This window comes from Epinephelus moara, chromosome 1, assembly GCF_006386435.1.
Source record: "Epinephelus moara isolate mb chromosome 1, YSFRI_EMoa_1.0, whole genome shotgun sequence".
Taxonomy (NCBI): Eukaryota; Metazoa; Chordata; class Actinopteri; order Perciformes; family Serranidae; genus Epinephelus; species Epinephelus moara.
The window spans coordinates 40,119,177-40,142,803 of NC_065506.1; the positions used below are offsets into that span (position 1 = coordinate 40,119,177).

At 40.8% G+C, this 23,627-nt stretch overlaps 1 protein-coding gene across 5 annotated transcripts in view; it reads left to right on the top strand.

Annotated features, from left to right (window-relative positions):
• Window positions 1–23,627, top strand: part of LOC126396521 (C-myc promoter-binding protein-like) — a 95,186-nt gene that overhangs the window by 49,035 nt on the left and 22,524 nt on the right. For 3 of the 5 annotated variants that reach the window (XM_050054691.1, XM_050054714.1, XM_050054699.1), the window contains exons 12-19: window positions 1,579–1,794; window positions 5,737–5,882; window positions 6,179–6,217; window positions 14,135–14,268; window positions 16,038–16,170; window positions 17,440–17,646; window positions 17,792–17,920; window positions 21,497–21,638. In XM_050054691.1, the coding sequence (XP_049910648.1) occupies window positions 1,579–1,794; window positions 5,737–5,882; window positions 6,179–6,217; window positions 14,135–14,268; window positions 16,038–16,170; window positions 17,440–17,646; window positions 17,792–17,920; window positions 21,497–21,638 (1,146 nt within the window). The remainder of the gene's footprint in view (window positions 1–1,578; window positions 1,795–5,736; window positions 5,883–6,178; window positions 6,218–14,134; window positions 14,269–16,037; window positions 16,171–17,439; window positions 17,647–17,791; window positions 17,921–21,496; window positions 21,639–23,627) is intronic. The other 2 variants (XM_050054706.1, XM_050054722.1) reach the window with 1 other exon arrangement.

Genomic DNA, 23,627 nt, shown 5'->3' on the forward strand with positions numbered 1-23,627 from the left:
TTTTTTTTTTTGGACTATATTGACTCATAAATTATTTTATGAAAGGCATTAGAAAAGGGTTTTGAACGAAGCAGAAAATGACTGTGCTTGCAATTATTTTCTAACGCTGTATGAGCAGTAAGAGCTCAGAGCTCCACTGGGTTGGTAAACGCCAGTAAATAGTCGGCTCGCTAACCTCCATAACTCACACTGAAGGTGTGTCATCCATTTGTTTTGAGCTGTAATTCAGCAGTAAATAAGCAGCCGTGTGTCCAGCTTTGGAAGGTGGAGCTGTTGAATGGACAAGCATGGAGTTACATGGAGTTTGTTGGTTGCAGCGGTGGTTGTTAGCAGCTAGCTTCACTTGTTAGCTGCTGAACCACAGCAGAGTAAGCAGCCACTGGACTACACATCTGTTGATCCTCGTAGACTCCACTCACATCCAGATTGTCTTAAGAAGGTTTATAGTTTAATTACTGTTTGACAGGCAGGTAGAAGGCTTGGTTGTCTGAGTGTGACTGTGCTGTAAGTGAACAGTCTTAGCTCAGCAGAGATTTCTCAGACAGAGCTGAAAGTCCAGTGTTAATCACTGACTCTTTAGAAGACATAAGTTCAAACCTCCAGACTAATATGATGCACATTTAGAAGGAATTTATTTATTTTTTGCTTCATAAAAGTGGGATTGATGGTTGTGGAGAAAATAATTTCATGCTTGAAAATTAAAAGGAATGCTTGGGTTAAAAGTCCTTGAATTTGACTTGACCCTGTATGCACAAACCCTGCTTTTGTATTCTGTGTTCAATTTAATAAAAGGTGGTTTGGCTGTCACTTTTTTAAAGTGTCGAGTTCAAACAAATTCAAACTAACACGTAATTTGTTGGAACCCATACAGGGTATTACAACTTCTTAGACTATAAATCTAACCTTTGGTGAAGTCAAAAATAATATAAAATCACAGAGTGTGTGAAGCTTTATTCATCATCTTTAGTTCTTTGGATTCTGTTGTCTTAACAATTTGCTCTCCATTCAATCTGCACTGTTTTGCTCCTCATTCCACTAATTGAAAATCAGCAATAATCTCATCGTAGTATAATTTCCTAATTACCCGTCTGCCCCGTCTTTGTGCTCATTGTATTGTTGTCAACTTTCTCTGCTATTCTTGGAGCATGCTCGCTGAGAGACCATGAAAACTGCTCCTTATTGAGCTGCAGAAATTGAATAAATGAATTTTCTGATTCAGTGAAGTTGAAAATCTACCCAGTTTCTGCCAGAAGTGCTGAATATTGATATGCCTGCCAGAGGTTTTCGTGGAGACACTTAAGTCTCATGCACTTGGATGTCAACTTCAGTTTATTTATCCTAATAACGAAAGCTTAATCCTCATTTGAAATACGAATACTTACTTAAAGCAGTGCCCGGCCGTAAGACCTTTCAGTACATATACTTTGATCATAACGACTTCATCAAAATGCACAAAATTCAACATTTTCATCAGCAGAAGGGATGATTCAACCTTTCAGCCTGTATGTTGTTGACATGTAGAGATTCTAATGCAGTATGTAGCAACAGCTGCTGATGTTTTTTCCCCCCTGTCTTCAGGTCATCAGCGGCCCGATGGACTGCTGGAGCTGAGCATGAGTGATTCGTCAGAGCTGAGCTGTGGGAAGAGCCTCCACACACTGGAGCTGGAGATCCAGGAAGCCTTCCTGCGCTTTATGGCAGCCATTTTAAAAGGCTACCGCTCCTTCTTACGACCCATCACTCAGGCACCCTCTGAGAAAGCCACAGACGCCAGCTCGCTTTTTGACTTGCAAGGTAACTGGAATAATGTCCCTCTGACGACTTGCAGCCACAACCCTTAAGCTTTTTATCCTCGTGCAGTGCAGAGGAAACAGAGTGAACGGATGAACCCAGCTGTCCTTTTCCAAAGCAACCTCCTCCTGAACTCCTCACACACAAATCAAAACAAGTTCACTCTGAGCCATTTTTTTTTCTCTGGGAAAAAAAATTGCATCTGAATGACGATTCCCACCAAAGTGTTTACTGATCACAGATGGTTTAAGCTTTGCTGTTGTAATACCAGTAATCTGTACGACGTGCTCTGTCTCGTGCAAGACCAGCGAGTCCACCACGAACTCTGAAGAAAGATGGAGCTGATTGAGCCCTTGGTAGAATTATGGGTTTACTGTGCTTTCTAGTGTACAAACAGTAAAAAGCCCATGATTACTGCAGATTTTAGAGGTCACCCACCATAATTTAGAGGCTCATAGAAACTTTTGTATACAGCCATTTAAACAGAATATAATCAGAAGGAGTTTTGGCGTGTTTTGACCGGTGTCTCTTTGATGAACAGATTGGTGAAGTCCAGATAAAATGACATTTTGTGAGTATTTAGCTTAAGTATTGTGACGTATTTCTGAATGACATGGCAGATGGGATATAACATCGGGAGGAATTTGTTTGTTGAAAAGTGGGGTATCATAACAGCAAGGCTACGATGGTGTAATGCCAACGGGGTGCTGATATATGTCAGGGAGAGAGACAAAGTCCATCATATGCTCTGTGTAATGTTAGTTGCTGAAGCTGTCTACTGTAAATGCCTTGCACATCATCTGGAATAGTATAACGAATAAATTGAATCCAAAGGGTCAGTAATTATGGTATTGTGGGGAAACAAAGACATACCCACGTAGCGTGCTGTTGCCAGCCAGCTAATTCAATCTCTAGCTCTGTGCAGCTAAAAGTTGCAGGGTGATTGACAGCTGGATATCATGATATTATTGGTTGAAATTGGTTGGTACTAGCTTAAGTAAACACATGTCATTTTGTTGTACAGGAAGAAAACATGTAAGAATAGGAAAATTTTGATTTTCTTGGCATCTTTGTTAAATTGGTGCACTTTATCCTGGGGATGTGATCTAAAAGGGTTCGTTTTATTTAGTCTTAAAATTAATTTAAAAAGACAATAATTGGATCTTGATTTTTAAGATTATTTTATTTTTATTTTATTTTTATCTGTCATCTAATAAAACAGCAAAGGGTGGAAAAGCAGTCGCACTGAGGGCAGTTATTGAGAACCAGTATGGATGTTTGAGCACATTGACCACCAGGCGATTTTAAACAGGAAAAATCAGTATGGTCAGATCAGAGTCCGTCATCCAAAAACATTTGCTTCACTTTTTGTCAGTCTTCAGCCAAAACTGTGAAGTCACAGGTATACAGTTACACTGCATGATTAGCGCTAATGAGACTATGAATATATAAATACTGCGTCATCTGTAGCACCTTCCTCTCTACAGCTGGCCAGCCTCAAAAACAGATGGCGTTGTTTAATACATGAGCTTTGATAAGTGTCCATCCCCACCTCTGAGTAAACACACACACAGAAACTGTTTGGCTAGAAAGGCTGGGGTTTGACAAAGATGCTGGGGTTAGAGGTTCAAGGCTGTTTGCAGGCTGAAGGTTAGTCAGTTAGCGGCGCAGCTGCTGAATGCTCCAGAGACCTGAGTGTGGCCTCTGGATGGAAGCCCGTGAAAGCTGGTTGACATCACAGCTGAAGTGAGTTAGGGTGAAATCACGGCGGCTCTGCTGGAGGATAACTGAAGCCAAGGTCGTGTCCAGTGTGAGTTATACGATATAGCAAACAGGAATGGCTGAAGTACATTACATAATGACCTGAGGAAAGATGTAACAGCTCGTGCATCATGTGTGTGAACTCCTGACCGTTTTTATATCAAATATCCATAACAACAAAAAATTATAAAATGTGTTAATTTCCCTGCTGCCCCCTAAAAATCACAGTGCTTTCAGTCCAGCATCTGTCTCTTTAGATTGGGTCTGCATTTTGCTTTACAAATTTGCTTCATCCTTCTAGTGTGTATTTGTTATGGTCACATAACCCCATAGGACCTGTTTTGATCTGGTCCAGATTTTCTTTCTACCGAACTCTACCCACCACCTGTATCACTGTGCAGAAGGAAGTGTGCATCTACTGCTAGCATGGATGGCAGAAGAAAAACCTGCATACCAATTCAACTGAGGTGTGTGGGTATTTCTTCTGCCAACTTCTCTTGATTTTCCAGTCTACCAACACACCCAAGATAAACTTTTTTGTTGCCCTTAGTAGGCGCAGTTTCACCGCAGCCCTAAGACTTTCCACTGCTAGCATACCTAGCACCATGGAGCGAGCTAATGTTACATTTCGTGGTGTCACGCTGTGCCTCTCATCCATGAGTATCCATGAGTAGATGTACGCTTCCTTCTGTTCAGTGATACAATAACGAAAGTAGTTCCTACATGAAACTACGCACAACAAAGACTGTGGATTATCTTGAGCCATGACTACTGGGAAGCAACGTTGCTGCTTTTTCGGATGGATTTTTTTGGCGCTTTAACCATCACAAGCTGAGTGCCATCTAGTTCCTTTATATTCAAGAAAAGGCAGACATTTCTATGACTGTTATCTCCAACACTCTGCAACTCACACCAAAAAAATCGAGATTGGAAAATAGCACTGGTGAACTGTTCCTTTAAATGTTGTCATTGAGTTGTAGATGTTGACATTGAGGATTTCTTGTCCATATTGGCTAAAAAGTTGAGTATCAAAGTTCAGTCTTGAGCTTGGGAAAGCAAGTTCACAAAACAGTTTCACCTCAAGACCCATTTAGTAGCTGCTCTGGAGCTGGGCAAACTCCCTCCACAGATGAAGATCATGTCATATGATCAAAAGCTCCAGAACACACACTTAATGGACCTTGAGGTGAGATGGAAATAATTTGTTTGTGTTTTCAGCACTCTTAAGTACTCTGCTTTGTTTTTTAAACCTTTTACATCACTCATAAATCATGACTCAGATCCTCAGTCGGTTGCTTCATTGCAGTCAGTGTCACTGTTTTATTAAAAGATGCATTTGGTCTATTTGGGTCGATGTGTGGAGGTTTCAGTGTTTTTGTTATTCCATATTTTCTTTGTTCTACAATTTGCTCCACATAATAACTCCACCAGAGGCTAAGTGTATTCAACTTACAATGATATGAAAAAAAGAAGAGCAACAAACTCTTTATATTTGAAACACTTAAACCAGCAACTGTAGGAAAAACGTACTTGATTCAGTGATTAATCACCTAATCATTAAATCACTACTTAGGACTTCAGAAGTGTTTTAAGACTCTCCAGGAAGGCTGTACTTAGAATAAAGATGCTCTATATTGAAGCCACTGAGAGGAGTTTGGTCAGAATCAATTGATGGTCCAGGCTGCTAGCGGCCAGTGTCAGGATTAAAATATTTATCAGCTTCAGGAAGTGTTTTCCGGCAGCTCTGCACGTCAGTGTTTGGCTTCCACCTCTGCGCTGTGAGCCAGTGGTCATCCATCCTGCTTTCAATCTCGCAACAGCAGCAGCGACTTATTAGTCACTTAAGTTGCTTTCAGTATCTATTAAGGAAGCCATTCAACATGATGTTGTACATACCAAATTGGCCATTAGACTAATAACAGCGTGTTGGCTTGCATCATCCAAACCAAGACAAATGGATGTTTATATTTAGCCTTCTTTGGGATAATGGATTTCTTAACCACAAAATCACATAAATTGCTTTTCTGGATGCTTACCTCTTATGAAATGAGTTGAGCTGTGTAAATAAACCCGCTGCTCTATTCTGAATAACCTGCGAAATCATTCCTCAGGTTAGTCAAGAAAGTAAGTTTCAGTGAAGGAAGATTAATTTGCAAAAGTTAATCTAAACATTTATGTCCTCAGGATTTTTGAAGAGCCGCGACCGCTCACACCAGAAGTTCTATTCGCTGATGACCAAAACTCAGATGTTCATCCGCTTTATCGAGGAATGCTCCTTCGTCAGTGACAAAGACGCCAGTTTGGCCTTCTTTGACGACTGTGTGGACAAAGTAGGTGTTGTTTTTAATCATATAAATCATTGATAGTAAATTTATGTGTTTATTTTATGCAGTGGAATTAAGTTTCTTACAAAAAACCTTCTCCTTTTCCTCTCTAGCTGTTTCTGTTAATCTCACCTTTATCTCAGTCACTCAAGTGGTTTTGTTTTACTCGCCAGCCCTCTGTGTGCTCCAGTTATTGCACTATTAGTTTTCACTCTGCTGTGTTACTTCATCTGAAAGCCTTTCCTTTTCCAATTTCTTGAGTTTTTCTTTCTCTTTCCAATTCTGCCTCTGTTTGCGAGCAGCTCTACAATTCAGAGCGGAGTGCAGACAAAGGAGGCAAGGTAAGTCTATTGTCATTTGGTTTTCTATTCTTGCCTGTCCTTGGTACATTTTGTTTTCAGACAGGGCAATTTGTGCATGGTGCATGGTCCCAGTAAACAACAGAATGACTCAACATCAAAATAGGTTTCCTAGACCCTAAGAAACTAGTAGCATGCCTTAAGACAACCTCCCCCTGCAGCTTTAGTGTGAGCTTTCATGTGATTTTTCATCAGTGTGTAATTAAAATTGTTCCTAATGATCCAAACTCCATCACCTTCCCAGATTCTTCCATTTTTAATGAATATTTGATTATTCACTGTGTACATCAAATTTGCTGCAGCAGCAGTTTGGCCCGAGATAGCAAAAGTAGTTTCATTGAAAATCCATGTGCAGAGTTTTCTACAATGATTCGGCCCTAAATTTTTCATGACTCGAGAGAGTGAATGCTTTTAACGCTTCAGTGAATCCTGAAGGGCTAACGGAGCTTGAAGTTAGTTTTTTTTTTTTTTTTTACATCCCCCGGGATCATATCAGTCAGTGTGCCAATACGAAGAGCCCTGGAGAGGCTGTCAGTGGGTCTTTTTTGCTCCACTGGGAGCATTTTGCGTAACGTGCGACCCCATGTTTTCACAAGGTAGTTGTTCCTCTATCAGACTGTGTGTGAATGCTGAAGGTTAAATTTTGTGCGTTTGCAGTCTTAAAGTCCACGCAGTCGCTCGGTTCTCCAGTCATGTCTCTGGGTCACTGGTTCTTACAGGTGACATTTGTAACAGACTCTGAAATAGACTTGGCCGTCCTTGGATTACTTGTGTATGTGTGTGTATGTGTGTGTGTTCTGGCTGTAATTGAGACATAGTGGAAGTGACTCCAGAGGCCAGCATCTACAGCCTCCCCTCCCCGTGTTCTCAGGCTTGTGGTGGGGCCCCAGGTCTCATCGGTCCTCCATGGACGATTAAATCCTCCAACTGTCTTTCTGGACTGTGGCTGGATTATATTATCCTCTCTCACACCGCACCACTCAGCCCACACACCGACACACTCGACTACACACAAACACACACACACACACACACACACACACACACACACACACACACACACACACACACACNACACACACACACACACACACACACACACACACACACACACACACACACACACACACACCAGTCACGTACAGAAAGATAAGGTTAAAACGTATTGATCCCTGAGGGAAAGTAGCTCATTGCAGCAACAAAACAAATAGAATCCAGCAGGGGAAAAAGAAAAAAGTCAGACTAATCATACAAATGAAATACACTCACATCAATTAAAGCTGCAGAAATACAAACAACAAAGGGCAAATTGGATGTAAACACTTGTGGGATTCCTTAAAACAAAATGGAAATTTAAAGGGCCAGTCAGTAATTCATTTAACATACCCATTACAGGTATACCTACCTGTATTTAGGATCACTATTTGATGCCATATCAGAGTCAGCGAGTGTGCGTTTAAAGTCGTTTGACATTTTAACAAATGTGCTTTTCTCTTTCTGGCCAAGAGTTAGAGACAAGATTGATGCCACTATCATGTCTCTACGGTAAATATGTACCAGGGCCATCCTCCATTTGGATTATTTTGAATTAGGCCTTTTTGCAAATATAGCATTATCTGATTAAGACATGTGAAATATGACAGTATTTTTCGGGTTTTAGGAATTTTCTTTAGACATGTATACAGCACATTTGGAATGTACTTTTCACTTGGGGTTTTTACTTCAGTTTGCAGCACACAGGAATATTGGAAAAAACTTGAATATTGGGGCGTCGGTGGCTTAGTGGTAGAGCAGGCGCCCCATGTACAAGGCTGTTGCCACAGCGGCCCAGGTTCAAGTCCAGCCTGTGGCCCTTTGCTGCATGTCATCCCCTCTCTCTCTCTCTCCCCCTTTCACACTTAACTGTCCTGTCCATTAAAGGCAAAAAATGCCCAAAAAAATATCTTTCAAAAAAAAAAAAAAAAAAACTTGAATATTGTATGCATGCAAACGTAGTCAGTGACTTTCTGGAGCATTAGAAGTGTTTGTAGGTTAATTTTGTGAACTATTCCTAAAGCTTGCATTCACCAGATGGTTTAGGTTGAATATGTAATGGAGCAGTGTGGATGGCATAGATGAAATCACAGTTGTTTCTGTATTCACCTTCACAAGCTGATCTACAGTCACTCTGCAGACACTGGGTGTCTCTCTTTTTTGTGCACTCAGCCTCTTGGAAAGCTCCCTGTCTGATCCAGATGAACTGAATGTTCTTTGAGAGACATAAACAAGACGTTGTCGTCCCACCTGTCTGTGTTTCTCTTTTCTGATGACTGAACTGAGAGCAGACCTGCCTGTCTGACAGATTGCCTCTTCATCATCACAGCTGTCTCCAGTCTCTGCGGAGCAACAGTGTTGTTTGTCTCACATTAAAAAAACAAAAATTGCCTTGCGTTTATAGTCACAGTTAGAAATCACATTATTTAATTTAGTAAGGGGGGGTTGCTGCAGAACTCTTAGTTCTCATGTCTACATGGGGATTATTTAGATAAGGTTTTTGACATTAGAAAAAGAAAGACATCAAATGACACGACTATGAGGATAACACAATTAAGTCCAAGACTAAAGTAAAGAGACAGTGATAGGGTTGGGTACCATTCATATTTGAACAGGATCAATGCCTATACCTGGAACTGGGTACTGGTACCCAACGGTACCTTTTTCCGGTACCTTACTCCTTCCGTAGGCTAATAACAAAAATGTCATTTTTGAACAAGCTCCAGGGGTAATGTAGTAGACTAAAAAGCAATTCTGCTCCTCTGCTCTTTTCTAATCACACATAGAACATCTCTGACTGTCTGCTTGATTTTATGTGTGTGTGTGTGTATCTGCTGGTCTCTCTCGTCCTCTGTTTCAACACAGCTGACAAATATGTGAAATAAGCATATAATTTAAAACACAATCACAAACAGCAGTGGTACAAGGCTATTTCTCAAATAAAATAGAAAAGCAGCAATAGTTCTGGTGGTACTTCTTCCTCCTATCTGAACCTTGGGTTCTCGCCAAGGTGCACTTTTAAGCCCCAAACTCTTTTAGTACAGTACCTTTGAAACCAAAAGTAACCCTTCAGACATGGGAGCTAGACCCAGGGGTGTGCATTTAGTCCTTCTCAGGCAAGCTTGGGGGTTTAGTGTTGCCATAGCCCACAGGAACGACGCTCCACCACGCTTTTTTTCCTCCGAGTGAGGATTAGGATATGTGCAGTTCACATAACCTGGCAGAAAATAGTATTTATTTTTAAACATTTGAAGATCAACTCATTACTAAAAGTGTGTGTCATATAAAAACTAAAGTAATGTTGTCATATGGAATTTTTAAGGTGTGTTGATGGATTCACGTCATCAACTCATGCATTGAGTAACATTACAGGTTAACAATCCAAAAGTCGACAAAAGTCGCCTGCAATCAGCCCACTGGATTTAATTATTTTTTCTCAGAGTACAGCTGCTGCAAGAGGCAGCAAAACATCCTTCATGTTATAGTTATGATTTAAATGTAAAACTCTCCATGGTATTAACAGTGGTTACAAAACCAGCCACAACTCAGCCCTGAGCAGAGTGACCATCCTCTATTGACCAATCAACAGACTGTATTCAGCTGTGCAGTGTTCACAGCTCCACCTTTTAGTACCAGATCTGTGTGCTAGGTACCCCAACAGAGGGGGGACCAAAAATGGGGACAGTACGGAACGGTTCCATTGGTACCATCCACAACTTTTCACAGTGGAAACGGAAAAAAAAGTGTGTTGATCTGTACCATACCATACAGCTCGGTGGAAATGAGGCTTTAGTCAACGAAATTTGGCACGAATTGACTTAAGGTTAATCTGTACTCAGTAGTACTGACGTAATTTGGTCAGCACTCTTAAAAGTACAGATTCGGTACCCAAACTTAGGCAGTAATCCAGATGAGTAGGTGGCATTGTACTAACAAATCATCACTATAAATACCTGCATGATCATCAGTAAAAATCACTTCAACCTAAAGTAAATTATAGGATGGTAGGATTACATTTAAGATTACACAATAAAATGAACTAGATTGACTGAGAAATCAGTTTTCAAATCCTAAAAACAGTGTTTTTCCGACAGTTAAAGTTCTTAAGATGATTTTCTGGATCAAACCAACATCTTTATTAGCAATAATTGACCAGCAATGGCATCATTTTGGTTAAATACTGTTACACACATCCATCTGTTTTCTGCCACTTATATGATCAGATGTCCTTTTCCCAGCCATGTCCTCTGGCACTTCGGCTGGTTTTCTGTTAATATGAAATATTTAGTCTGAACGATGTATTGTGGGTCTCTATTTAGAATATCTCCATGGGGAGACATCCACGGTACACCCTGATCAGCTGCATGAATCATCTCAGCTAGTTCTTTCTAGTGCAAAAGAGTATTGGTTCTTCTCTGACCCTGGATATTGAAGCTTTTTCATTTTTAGTATTGTGGTTTAATCTTTTCTCAGAGAAATCTCACAGAACTTTATATTAACCTTTGATGTGCGGTATTACACACAAGAGAAATAATGAAAGTTTTCATCTAAGCCTAAAAGGCTTGAGACTGCACCAAAGAAGAGACACTTGATACAACTCCCACACTTTACAGCTTTGACTGAGGTCATTATCAAACTTTAATCATCATCAGACTAACAAGACTGAATTATCAACTTTCAGCAAGTGCTTCACTTCCCTTCCATCCGTCATGAATAAAATCACTGCTTGTAGCTCCAAAGCCTGGCATTAAGCACTTCTCAATTTATGATGCTTCCCTCCGTGACCCTTAATTTTTTATATCCACCATAAAGCTCGAACCTCCTGCTTTAAGATTCACTCTGAAAACTGGAAGTCTCATTTGTCAGCTCTGCCAACATGGCCGCAGTAAAATATGTGCAGTAACTCCAAATGTCAGTGATGATCAGTGGCGGCCATTGCTCTTACTGCATTTCACTTTGCTACATAGATGGGGGTTTTTTTCTGGCACATTTGTTATGAAATCAAACCCCTTTTCTCACAATTGAGCAGCCATAACCTGTTATCTTCTGGATGAGGGGTTATGGCTGGAGTCATGCTGGTTGAGACTCAGCTTTACAGTAATTTAATACTCCTGCTGAATTGATTGCAGGTTCGTACCTGCAGTGTATCAAACACACAAGACTGACTACCAGGGACTTAAGTCATACAAGAGCCCTTTTCAGTAGATCCTTTACTACTGTAGAATGGCTTTATATTGACAGTGGAAGAAGTACTCAGATCTATCGCTTAAATAAAAGTAGCAATACTTAAGTGTGGAAAAACTTACAAGTAAAAAGTATTAGCATGAAAAATTTACTTAGAGTACCAAAAGTAAAAGTACTCATAATGCAGAATGACCCGTTTCAAAATCAACCATGTTACTGGATTTCGATTTACTGGTCCATCTACGTCCCAACCCTCACCTATGGTCATGAACTCTGGGTAGTGACCGAAAGAACGAGATTGCTGATGCAAGTGGCCGAAATGAGTTTCCTCCGTGGGGTGGCTGGGCTCAGCCTTAGAGATAGGGTAAGGAACTCAGACATCCAGAGGGAGCTCAGAGTAGAGCCGCTGCTCCTGCACATCACAAGGGGCATCTGATCAGGATGCCTCCAAGGCGCCTCCCGTTAGAGGTGCTCCGGCTACGTCCCACTGGTGGGAGGAGGGACTACATATCTCACCTTGCTTGGGACTGCCTTGGGGTCCCTCAGGAGGAACTGGAAAGTATTGCTAAAGAGAGAGGGACGTCTGGGGTGCTTTGCTTGACCTTCTTGCCCTGACGACCTGGCCCTGGATAAGCGGATGAAAATGGATGGATGGATTTTAATTAGTGAAGCATTGATATTTATGTTTCTTTAATGTTGAGATGTAGTGAAGTGGAAGTACAGTATATATATCAGTGATGAATTATTTTTTTACTGTGCTACAGCAGATATCTGCAGTAGAATAAACTTGCTGCTCACACAGTGTCGCTACTCCCCCAGGGTGCAGATTTAGATTTATAGAGTCGACACACTCTGACTGGACAAGCGACCTATTGATCCATCTGTATAAACTGAATAAATCCTCTCTGCACTGTTAAGATTTTTACAGTTTCTGAATAGTCTGCACTTTGAATGACTAATGTCAGTGAGTCAAAGTATTTTCTCACACACAAACCACAGCAGGACTTTGAATCTGTTAATCCTTAAAGGGGGACTGATTCTACATTTACTTACTTTACTAGTCATGAGGAGTGTTGCTCAGCCTGTGAGGACAGTTGAATAACGTCTTTCATGGCTCTGGAAGAGTTGTTAAGTCTAAGGAAACTACTGAAATGAAATCTTTGGGTTCGGAAAACAATGAACAACGAGAACACATCTATTACGATTCATTAAAGGAAGCGCAGGATCCAGTTTTAAACAATATCTCAGCGTCCTCATCATCAGTTTTGACCATTTGCTTTTTTTCCCTTTATCAATCTCTTAGAAGTCCCCCAGCTTTATGGAAGTGCAATACTAAATCATTGGACTACCCTTTTAAGTAACTGTCTTGAGAACAGGCTTGTATTGTAACTACTGGCAAAGCTTTATTGGTCAAGTATGTTAATGCATACAAAGAATTTCACTCCACTTTCTTGTAGCTCTCAGTATACCTTCACATAGTTCATACAGGTCAAACTGTCACTGTATCTGCTCTGAATAATGGTACAAATAATACAGGAATGCACAGGACTGTAATAAAAGCTGTAATTAATATTGCATGAGTAATGTAACGTTAGTTTATAAACATATAGTAGGTGGTTTTATGTACCACACATGTATACAGATCTATGTATACTACCTGCTCAAATTCTTTACTTTACAGTGATGGATAATATGAGCATGTTATTGCACAATCTGTATATTAAACTCTAATATACTATGTTATTGGTGTAATTCAGTCTTGCAGTGTGGCAACAATAAGCCTCTTAGAGCAACGGCCAATATTTCTAGGGTTCTAGTGTAGGCAGCGGATATCAGGGCCAAGACTTCCTCTTCCGTGTGCTGGTCATTTCGGCTTATCTTTTATAAACAATATCTGGTTATAGATGCAGATAATGCTACGGTAAAAAAACAAGCAAATATAATGCTAAATTGTAGTCAGATGATAGCTGATGGATTTCGAGAATGCATTGTAGCCAATGCATTTGGCATCTCCACACAAACTGTTTACAGTACGTGCTGCTCAGACGTAATTGGTCAATACTACTTGGACTACAAACAGAAACCAAAACACTTTCGATACCAAAATCTTGTCCTTTCACCTACGGATTCTGCGTTTAAATGTCGATATCAGTTTATAGAGATTAGGTATAATTTCACTTAGTATCCTACAAAATATTGCACTGTAGCAGACAAATGGAGGACAATGGAGGACTGAATAGCACAGGCTAGCTTCAGCTTTGTGTGTGTGTGTGTGTGTGTGTGGTGTAACAGAGGTGGACTGCAGAGAGGTAGAGTGAGTATTAAAAATGAGAAAAAAAGATAGAAAAAGGGAAGCGTGCTCACTCGGGAAATCTAGGTCACCTGCTGTCATCCTTCCTCAGCTCTTCCAGACACTCATACTGTAGGAATCCTGCTATCAGGGTGATGGCTACAAAGCTGCTTTGAAATTATGCCTCAGAAATAAAAGAAAGCTTTTCAAAGGTGAATCCGCCGGTGTCAGTGTCAAAGCCCACTTATGTAAACACAGAAATATTTATTGCAGGGCATAATGTCAAGATCTGTGTTGGAGTCACTCCCCCTGTCTATCAGCTGTGATAGATTAAGGGTCATGGTACCACCACCCAAGCGTCTCTGTTCATGTTTGTGCGTTCTGTGCTGCAGGTGGACAGTGACAGGCTGGAGGAGACCAGGCTGATAGAGATTGATGAATCTCAGCGCAGTGAGCACACAGTCTTTATCACACCACCAGAGCTGCCTCCTCTGCCTGAGGGGGAGGAACATCCACTCTGCTACAGGTAATAACTCCACTTATGAAACTGATATTTTCTCTCAAATGCAATAATGAAAACATTTTTTCAGTGGTGCAGTATAACAAAGTACATTCACTCAATACAGTACTTAAGTACAATGTTGAGATATTTGTACTTTACTTGAGTGTTTCCATTTTATGCTACTTTATACAAACACTGTACTTTTTACTCCACTACATTTATTTGACGCCTTTAGTTACTTTGCAGATTCAGATAAGTAGTTCAAAATACAACCAACCAAGGTTACATTTTCCACCAGATACATTATTTATTAATGAATGCTTTAATACATAAATTAAAAAATAAAATCAGTAATATAACACATAATTTTCTGAATTGGGACTGCATGATGAGTGCTCTTCATACTGTAACAAGTATATTTTAATGCTGGTACTTTTGTATTTTAGCTTAAGAGAATATTTACTAGCAAAATGACCATTTTTATATCAGTTACTCATCCTGTGTTACATCGAATTCGTGAAGAAAACTTTGTTTTTATTGCATCTCTTCACAGTGAATGAAGAATCCAAAAAAAGTGAGCATTCTTGATGAATACAAGTAAACGAGGACCGTGTTTAAATTCAGCAGAACTACATCAAAACATCTGTTTACAACCTTTCACACACAACCTCTGCAGTATAATCCACGTCTCATTTATCCAGTTATATGCTCAGTACTTCCCAGACACATGCATTTTTCCTAAAAGGTTGCGAAATAAAACACTTCTGTCTATGAGAAGCCCACCCTTAAATGCATGTTTTGGGAAGTACTGAGCATACGACTTGATGATTGAGACTTGGATTACACTTCACGAGTTGTGTGAAAGTTTGTAAACAGATGTTTTAATGTAGTTTTACTGTTTTTAAACGTTTTAATTGCCTATAACTTCACTTTATTAAGAATGTTTGGATTCTTCATTAACCATGGAGGCATGCACAAAGTCAGCTTCACATGCAATGAGTAACAGGTGGTGTGTATTGATAAACAAATGGGCATTTTGCAGGTGAATTATTCCTTTATGTAAGACTAGTAATGGACACCTGTAACGGAGTATTTCTACCCAGTAGTAATGCTACTTTTGCTTAAGTAAAACATATTTTAACACTGACAGCAACAACAGCAACACATATTATTATTAGACTGACCAGTAGCATGACTCATGAACAAAGTCTGTGTTTTAGTCACTCAACAGGCAGCTGCTTAAGCTTTTGAAGTTAAATGTTATTTGTAAATGGGAAAGATGCCCTTCTTTGATGTGAAGTGCCATCTTCCTCCACAAGACTGACTGAATACATAAGTGACGCCTCACAGCAGGAGGGAAACTGAAGAATCTGAATAATACAATGAGTTGAAAGTTGGTTAATTCATTAGCTGATTGAGGACCAGCAGGAGTCCAGCTCCCTCACTGGGACCAAAGACTGAACGCTGCTGCTGGACTGTGCGCATCTGAATATGTGCTATTTGTATTCTGCACCCATTTTCCCCACTAAATAATTTATGCTGAAAGATTTTCAGAACCACTTAAATTAAGCTCCCCTAATAATCCATAATGACCAACAGCTTTCTAGAATTTATTATCAGCTCTCTTTGTAGATAATTTCAGGCAAACTGTTTTCTAGGGACCCCGTAACCTTGGAAAGAATCATTTCATGTTAGATAATGGCAAAATGTGCTTTGTCTTTGCAGACAATCAGAGCTGAGAGAAACACTGTGTGCCTGCTGTAACTAACGTGTCTGTGCATGTTCTCCGACAGGTACGATGGTTTCCCAGTGTTGAGTCTTGACCTCTTTGACCCTGTGGAGGGCCTGCGGACCCCCTCCTCTCGCCTCACTGCCAGGCACAGCTGTCCCACCAGCCCTGCCCCCATGTTCAGACGCACCAAGCAGGTCAGCATAGCAGTAACTCACTTTTGCCACACAATGATTTATTGATCGAGGTACTGAGCTGATGCTCTTCTCCAGAGTTACCTGAGATGAGAGCAACAGTACGTTAGTTTTCTAAACTGCAAACTTGCACAAGAGATCAAGAAAAATGACTCTCAAAATAAAGAAGAGCCAAGAGAGTCAATTTTACAATTCAGCTTACATACAAAAGTGCCTTAACCCTTAAAGACCCACCATTCACCCATTCTTGTCTTTTTTGGGGGGGGACAGGGTCTTTAGGGGGAGATAACAGGTGAACTGTATATGCCACGTGGAAGTGGTATACATCATCTGAAAGCTGGGAACCTGAAGATTCATTTGAGATGTAGCTCAGCACTGTGTGTCAAATTGTCTACTCATAAATATGTTATGAGCATTGTGTTTAAAAGTTTTAGACTGTTTAATGGCTGAGAACATTATGATGTAGGTATTTGATGGCCATTGCGAATTGTTGCAGAAATATTTGGGTTGATACCATTTGTTACACAGATTAGGTGCAAATATTAACTGTTTTTTGACCACTCCAGGATTGATAAAAATCCATGCTTTGATTTGGTGTCAGAAATCTTCAACATCTTATGACATTTGTAGCTTTCTGTAAGAGCTGCCTTTTTTGGGGATTGAATGGCGAGCACCTCTGTTCTGGAAACTGCTGAGAAACCCCCATATTGTCGATATACCTATGAAATCTATCCATCCCCTGAATGCTTAAGGGCTCTAGTTTATGATTGTGAAGTTTCATGAGGCTGTCATTATCCTAGAGGTCACAATAGGCCATTTCTTTACAGTGAGTTCGAGTTTCAAAAATGTTCTCACTACAATGAAATGGCTACTATTGGGACTAACATCATCACATATGAATAAAATTGGGCTGATTGAATCCGCAAGAGTCTCAGCTATTCAGTCATATCCAATTTATCAAACTCCAAGATGCTTCAGGGACCCCAGTCTGCAGAAATATTAAAATACAATAGGCAAAAATAACACATTTACTGCAAAAAACTGTATGGTATCTGCCCAAAGCTTTTTAAGATTAGATATCATATAGCTAAGGAAATGGAAGTTTTATTTCTTTGTAATAATGGAAAGAAAATTGATATGATTCGCTGTGTCAAGAGTGATGGGATGGATGTCTGTTATTTAACTTGTACACACACATTATCTCTAACTAGAAATCCAACATGTCTATGAGCCTAATTTGTGAAGAGAACTTGTTTTTCTTTTCAATCTCAGGAGATCAAATCAGCCCAGAAGATAGCCAAGAAGTACTCGTCTATCCCGCAGCTCTGGTCTAAGTGCCTGCTCCGTCACTGCTACGGCCTGTGGTTTATTTGTCTGCCAGCATATGTGAAGGTGTGCCACTCCAAGGTGCGGGCTCTGCGCACTGCGTACGACGTCCTCAGGAAGATGCAGGCAAAGAAATTACAGCCCCCTGACGAGGTACATTGACCATTCCCATGGATTTTTGCTATATTTGACAATGAAAGCAATGTCTGAATTTAGCTTCTTGTCTCACACCAACGTCTGTTCCTGGGGCTTGTTGTCTTTCTGCCTAAACAATCACACATGTGTAACTTCTGTACAGGTCTGCTACCGGGTTCTGATGCAGCTGTGTGGGCAGTATGGCCAACCTGTCCTGGCGGTCAGAGTCCTCTTTGAGATGAAGAAAGCTGGAGTCCACCCCAATGCCATCACTTACGGCTACTACAACAAGGTACAGAACACGCCCCTGTTGACCTTAATGAAGCCAGAAATCATGTCATATATGATTAATAAAGTGGTGTGAGGTAAATCTGCCAGTGAGGCTTATTTACAAAGACAGTGGCCTTGGATTTAAAGGTGGATAAAGGGTGCAGCTCAGCAATACCTTCCCAGTGCAGTGTCTCACACAGACACTAATATAAATATATTAGCACTGGGACTCCCAAGTGCTATACTGTCACCCTGGGTGTGGTGTTCCTTATGTGGGTGTGTTAAGAATATTCTGCTGATCATGCTGCAAGTTTGACTAATGTGTGAACACACCCATGACAGCCGAACGTCAAACAAATCTCTGGGAAGACTGTCTGATGGGATACTCCCTTTTCCATCAGCTATAATGGATGAAGACGCAGGCTTAGTCAGAGCAATAAAATACAATTAAAGTCAGGAGAATTGGCTACTGTACAAATTTGCATCATAGTGACAGGCTACTATATGAGAAAGTATGATAAACTTACTGTGGAGTACATCAGAGGGTACGTCACTGTATATCAGATGTGATTAAAGACATAAATAAAAGTTTGAGGAAGTTGATATTTGAGTGCAGAAAAATATGAGTATTGGAATGTTATTATAAATTACATGAAATAACTTTGTCAAGTAAAATGAGTTTTAAAGACGCTGATGAAATGCAGTTTTTCAAAAGGTAAAGCCATGCCTCGGATGGATAAAACTACCTCAGAACACTATATGATGTATAATAAATCAGACTGATTGCAGCCCACATGTCGATTGTTTTTTCATGATTAACAATAGCCACATAAATAATTGCATCCAAATTATTACAACGTTGTGCTCAGTTGTTCCATCACTAAAATTAATTCCTCCCTGGTCAGTACTTTATCACAGTGATGCCTCTGCAGACGCTCGGCTCGCAGATAAAAAGAAACATTGGTGCCATTTGTGGTGTCCCCCTCGAGGTTGTACGCCGTCGTGTGCAATCGTCCCCAGGTGTCAGGATGAATCGTGACTCTGTTATCATCCCAACCTGTCCTTGATCTGGCAACCCAGGGAGCAAAAAAAGTAAATTGGCTGATGTGGGACCAGGCTGTCAGGAGACAAGGCGGCAATAAAGGTTGCTCTGTTGTGTTTTGAAGCCTTGGAGGATCTTATTTTATCTTGGAAATAGAAGGCTTGAGGGACAAGGTGGCTGATTCCTCCACTGACACGAGCAGTATCCAGTGCAGCTGCTGCCTCGGACAACATCGTTTTTTTCCCCCTTTAGTCCAACAATGTGAAGGAGGAGGGAAGAGGTGTCTGTGTATGCATAAGCGCTTACCTATTTATAAAATCTACATGGTTTGTTGTTAGCTTTAACTCAGGTTTCTAAAGTAAAACTGCAATAAGTAAGAACAAAATTGAGAAATCAGAAATGTTTAGTTGCTCCAGAAAACGAAATTCTTCCTGAAACTGAAAAGAACATAAAACCTATGTAGGAAATTGGAGCTAAGATAACCTTGATGCCTCCCTATAAAAAGTTCTCCATGCCAGAGTCATCACTCTTCGCTGTAGTGACCTGTGTTTCTGTCATTTTCCATTTAATATATATATATACCTGTTCTCTGCAGAACGGCACCTGAGGCGAGGCACTGTGTAATAGCATGATTCAATTCAAGTCAATTTCTACAGTCTTTTCTGAGCTCAGGAGAGATAGTGGTAATAATAAGAGAAAAAAATAAATTAAAAAATGACATTCACTCAACATTGAAGGTCATCAGGAGACATAGATTTACAAGATAACACAAAGTTGCTGAAAACACCAGCCAGGTATCAGATTATTATATGCAGCGCAAGAAAAACAAAACATAGTTTAAGTTTTCCACCAGTCATTGGGTTTCTGGGATGTTGTTGAGGTGTAATCCAGTCTGGGAGCATCAAGCATTTTTACACACAATTTATTTCACATTTTTTCATACCCATTTATTTCTTTAGACGGTACTTTTCAGACTAACAACAGTGGAAAAACCAGAGAGTTCAATCCTGTGGAGAAACAACAATAACAAACCAAGAAGTATCGACATCATTAAGTCAAGATAGACTTGGTCAGGGTTTCACACCACAGCAGGAAACTTTGAACAACTACCTCTTTTTATCTACAGTACACTTTGTTTTGGCCTTGGTGGGTTAGACTCCACAAAAACAGCACTATTATTTGGATGAGAAACCACACAAACCCTTTATGCACATATCTGTGTAAATAAATGTTCTCCACAACAGGTAGCTAATAAGAGCCAGCCTTTTGATAAATATTACCCATCAACCAGTCTTGTAATCACTTAATAGAGGTTTGTTTATGATTGGAAATGAAAAACTACTGTAATATGTGAGCTCTGGGGGGTCTTAGGTGGTCTTTTGGGGGACAGAGACAGTGGACAGCAAACAGTGGAGCAGCGATTGGTAGAAAATGCCTGTAAAAAGCATCTGCCAGCTGGTCTGCACACACCTTGAGAGCTCAGCAGAGATGCCATCAGGTCCAGGTGCCTTGCGTGGGTTAATCCCTTTAAAAGACCTGCACACAGGATATTACCAGTGGGCAGGTGTCCGGGGAGTTGTTTTCATACTTTGCATAGAACATGTCCAGGTAATCTGGGAGAGATGCAGACATTACCTCAGCACTGCTAACACCCGTTTTGTCGTCAGTGTTGGATCTCAGTCCAGCCCACATGTTTCTAGTGTTGAAGCCCTGGTAGTTATTTTCACAAGCTGACCATCTCTTGGCTGTAGCTTCATATCCAATGATCAGATATGAAAGAGGTGGCAATTATTCTTGGGTGGTGTCTGTTTTTTATACCATCCTACATCACATCATACAGTTAGTGTGCCTGTGGCCATATTGTTATGCTTCAGTTGTCTTAACATCGCTGGTAACAGCCTCATTTCACCTAGCCCAAATCCTGAAGGCCTTCACACAGGAGCAGCCAGCATAATAAGACCAGTCAGTGGCATACCAATCGTGTTTTTTCTCAGGGGGGTTCTGAAGTGTATTTTAAGAGCAGACAGAGACTGTTGAACGTGACTTGGCCACCAACAGCAGCAGTGCCTTTCCTTTTCCCTTCCTGACGTTGAGAGTGACTGTGGAACGAACACTGCTGCAGTTAAAGCCTTTGATGAAAAATTCATGCAAGATGAGTTTATACGGAGCAGACGTTGGGTCAGTTTTAGTTCACCCAGTGATTGTGAGTGAACTGAAACTGTCAGCACAAAATGTTTTGTTGAAAATGAATGAATGAAGCTGGAGCTGCACTTCACACTATACTCTCACTGTGTTCAGACGCTTCATGTTCAGTGATTTATTTAACAGATGAATATAAGAACATTTCATGGTGGAAGGTGGTGGAACAAAAAAAAAACCTTCCATAATTTCCATTATTTGAATTAAAAATGAACGACTTGCCTCACTGCTTCGAGAAAATGTGATCGCTTTAAAAAGTAATTTCGCAGCAGCCTTTTATTCCCTTCAGTCACCCTGATCTTCTCCCTCCTTCTGATATTTTTCCTTCTCCTCTGTGTCTCTCCTGCTGGTGTCCAGGCGGTGTTGGAAAGCACGTGGCCCTCTAGCACCAGAGGAGGATACTTCCTGTGGATGAAGCTGAGAAATGTCGTTCTGGGCGTGGCACAGTTCAAACGGGCGCTGCGACGACATGCTCCCCTCACCCAGAGCCCTCTGTCAGGTAACTGTGATCAGTAACATTCTGCATGTCTGAGAAACGGAACGTCTCAGTTAATCATGAAGAGAATCTGATGCACAGACCTGCAACAGTACAAAAGACAGTAAAAAGAAAATTAAAACTCATGTAAAATCAGGATAGAGTATGTTTTATGAAGAGACTTAAAAGAGATCACTGACTCAGCTGACCTGATTTCCTTGGGCAAATTGTTCCAGAGCCTCGGGGCCCTGACTAAAAATGCTTTGGCCCCTTTCGGGGCCTGGAAAAAAGACCTCTGGCCAAAGGATCTCAAATTACATACCGGCACATTTGGTACAAAGTGATCGGAGACATCAAAAATCACTTAGACGAGTCCCTAATGATAATTTATCATTCAACATTCAACAATATACACAAAGATGACTTATAGATCAAAGTGAAGAATTTTAACATGTTAAACTAGAAAAGTGCGCTCAGTAGAGTGCAGATCTCTGCCAGGTGTGTCTGCAGGCATGTTGGTGAGACACATGGAGTGCAGGGCAGACTGTGAGGGGAAAACAGGGGTTATCGGGGTTTGGCTGCAGTCAGTGTGACGTCACCGCTACCCGCTTGAGGGCAGGCAGCCCGGCTTATGGACCTACTCCTGAGAAGGTCCATGTCTAGCACGGCTTGGCGTGGCACAGTGCGTCTAAACTGATAATGGAAACACAAATAGTCGTGGCATGGCTGTACTCGGCACGGCCAAGACTGACATGTAAAAAGGGGAGACATTATGCAGGATACATTATCAATGTGTTGCCAGACTAGACAAGAAACTAACCTCAAACAATTCCTAAATGTCAGTCCTAAAGTGAAAAAGAATCCAACAACACTAACATGACCGCCACAAATATTGTCCCTAGACAAAAGTTCTCAAACAGGCCAGTCAAGAGAATTAAGGAGTCAGCAGTCAATGATGGTATAAAACAGAGCAACCAATAAAATAGTTCATTCATTCATTTTCTGTAACCGCTTATCGTGTTGGGGGTCGTGGGAGGGCTGGAGCCTATCCCAGCTGACATTGGGCGAGAGGCAGGGTACACCCTGGACAGGTCACCAGACTATCACAGGGCTGACACATAGAGACAGACAACCATTCACACTCACATTCACACCTACGGACAATTTAGAGTCACCAATTAACCTGCATGTCTTTGGACTGTGGGAGGAAGCTGGAGTACCCGGAGAAAACCCACACTGACATTGGGAAAAAAATATGAGGCTGGTGCGTCCAGTCGTGTACAGATTAGCTGTGGATATTCAGATAGATGCATGCACACAGGTACGCACACACGATCGAATGCATGATCCCCTCCAGGCTTTTGCCTGGCGGAGGTAACAACTCTGAGTCCTTCTACAATGTCACAGTCACATCCAGCTATCTCAAGCTCAGACAAGGACGTCAAACTATCCATCGTGTTTAATAATCCAATTCATCAGCTGTAATTAATGTCTGGCAGAGTTGAACAGGTAAAACTATAAAACACAACTACCTCAACATGTGTGATTTAACTCCCCTGCATGCAAGTGAACACCTGCACACCCAGTGCATGCTAATCCCAGTCCCTGCTAATCCCTGCTTCTTAAAAATACTCCCTGTGACCAGTTGTAAGCATTGTGTTCTAAAATGCTCCTCAGTTTGAAAGAGACAAAGGTTCCTGTAAAATACGCTCATCTTTACACACTAATAAGAGACACAAGCCACGCTCCCACTCCACTCCCATCCTACACATCATACATAATATGTTCTCACGGTGACATAAGAGGTTAAACTACAGGCCAGTTATTATTGTAATGTGTCCTGTTATTTTCTTTTAATTTCCAAGAGGTTTCCTGGAAGTAATTATGTAATTTGGCACTTACAGAGGGAAATTTAGTCACTTGTTCGACTCATGCTGTGCACTGACGAAAAAACTCTAGTTAATGCTAGGAGTTAATTGGAATTGGAGTCTAACACTTTAGTCAGTCTTTGTT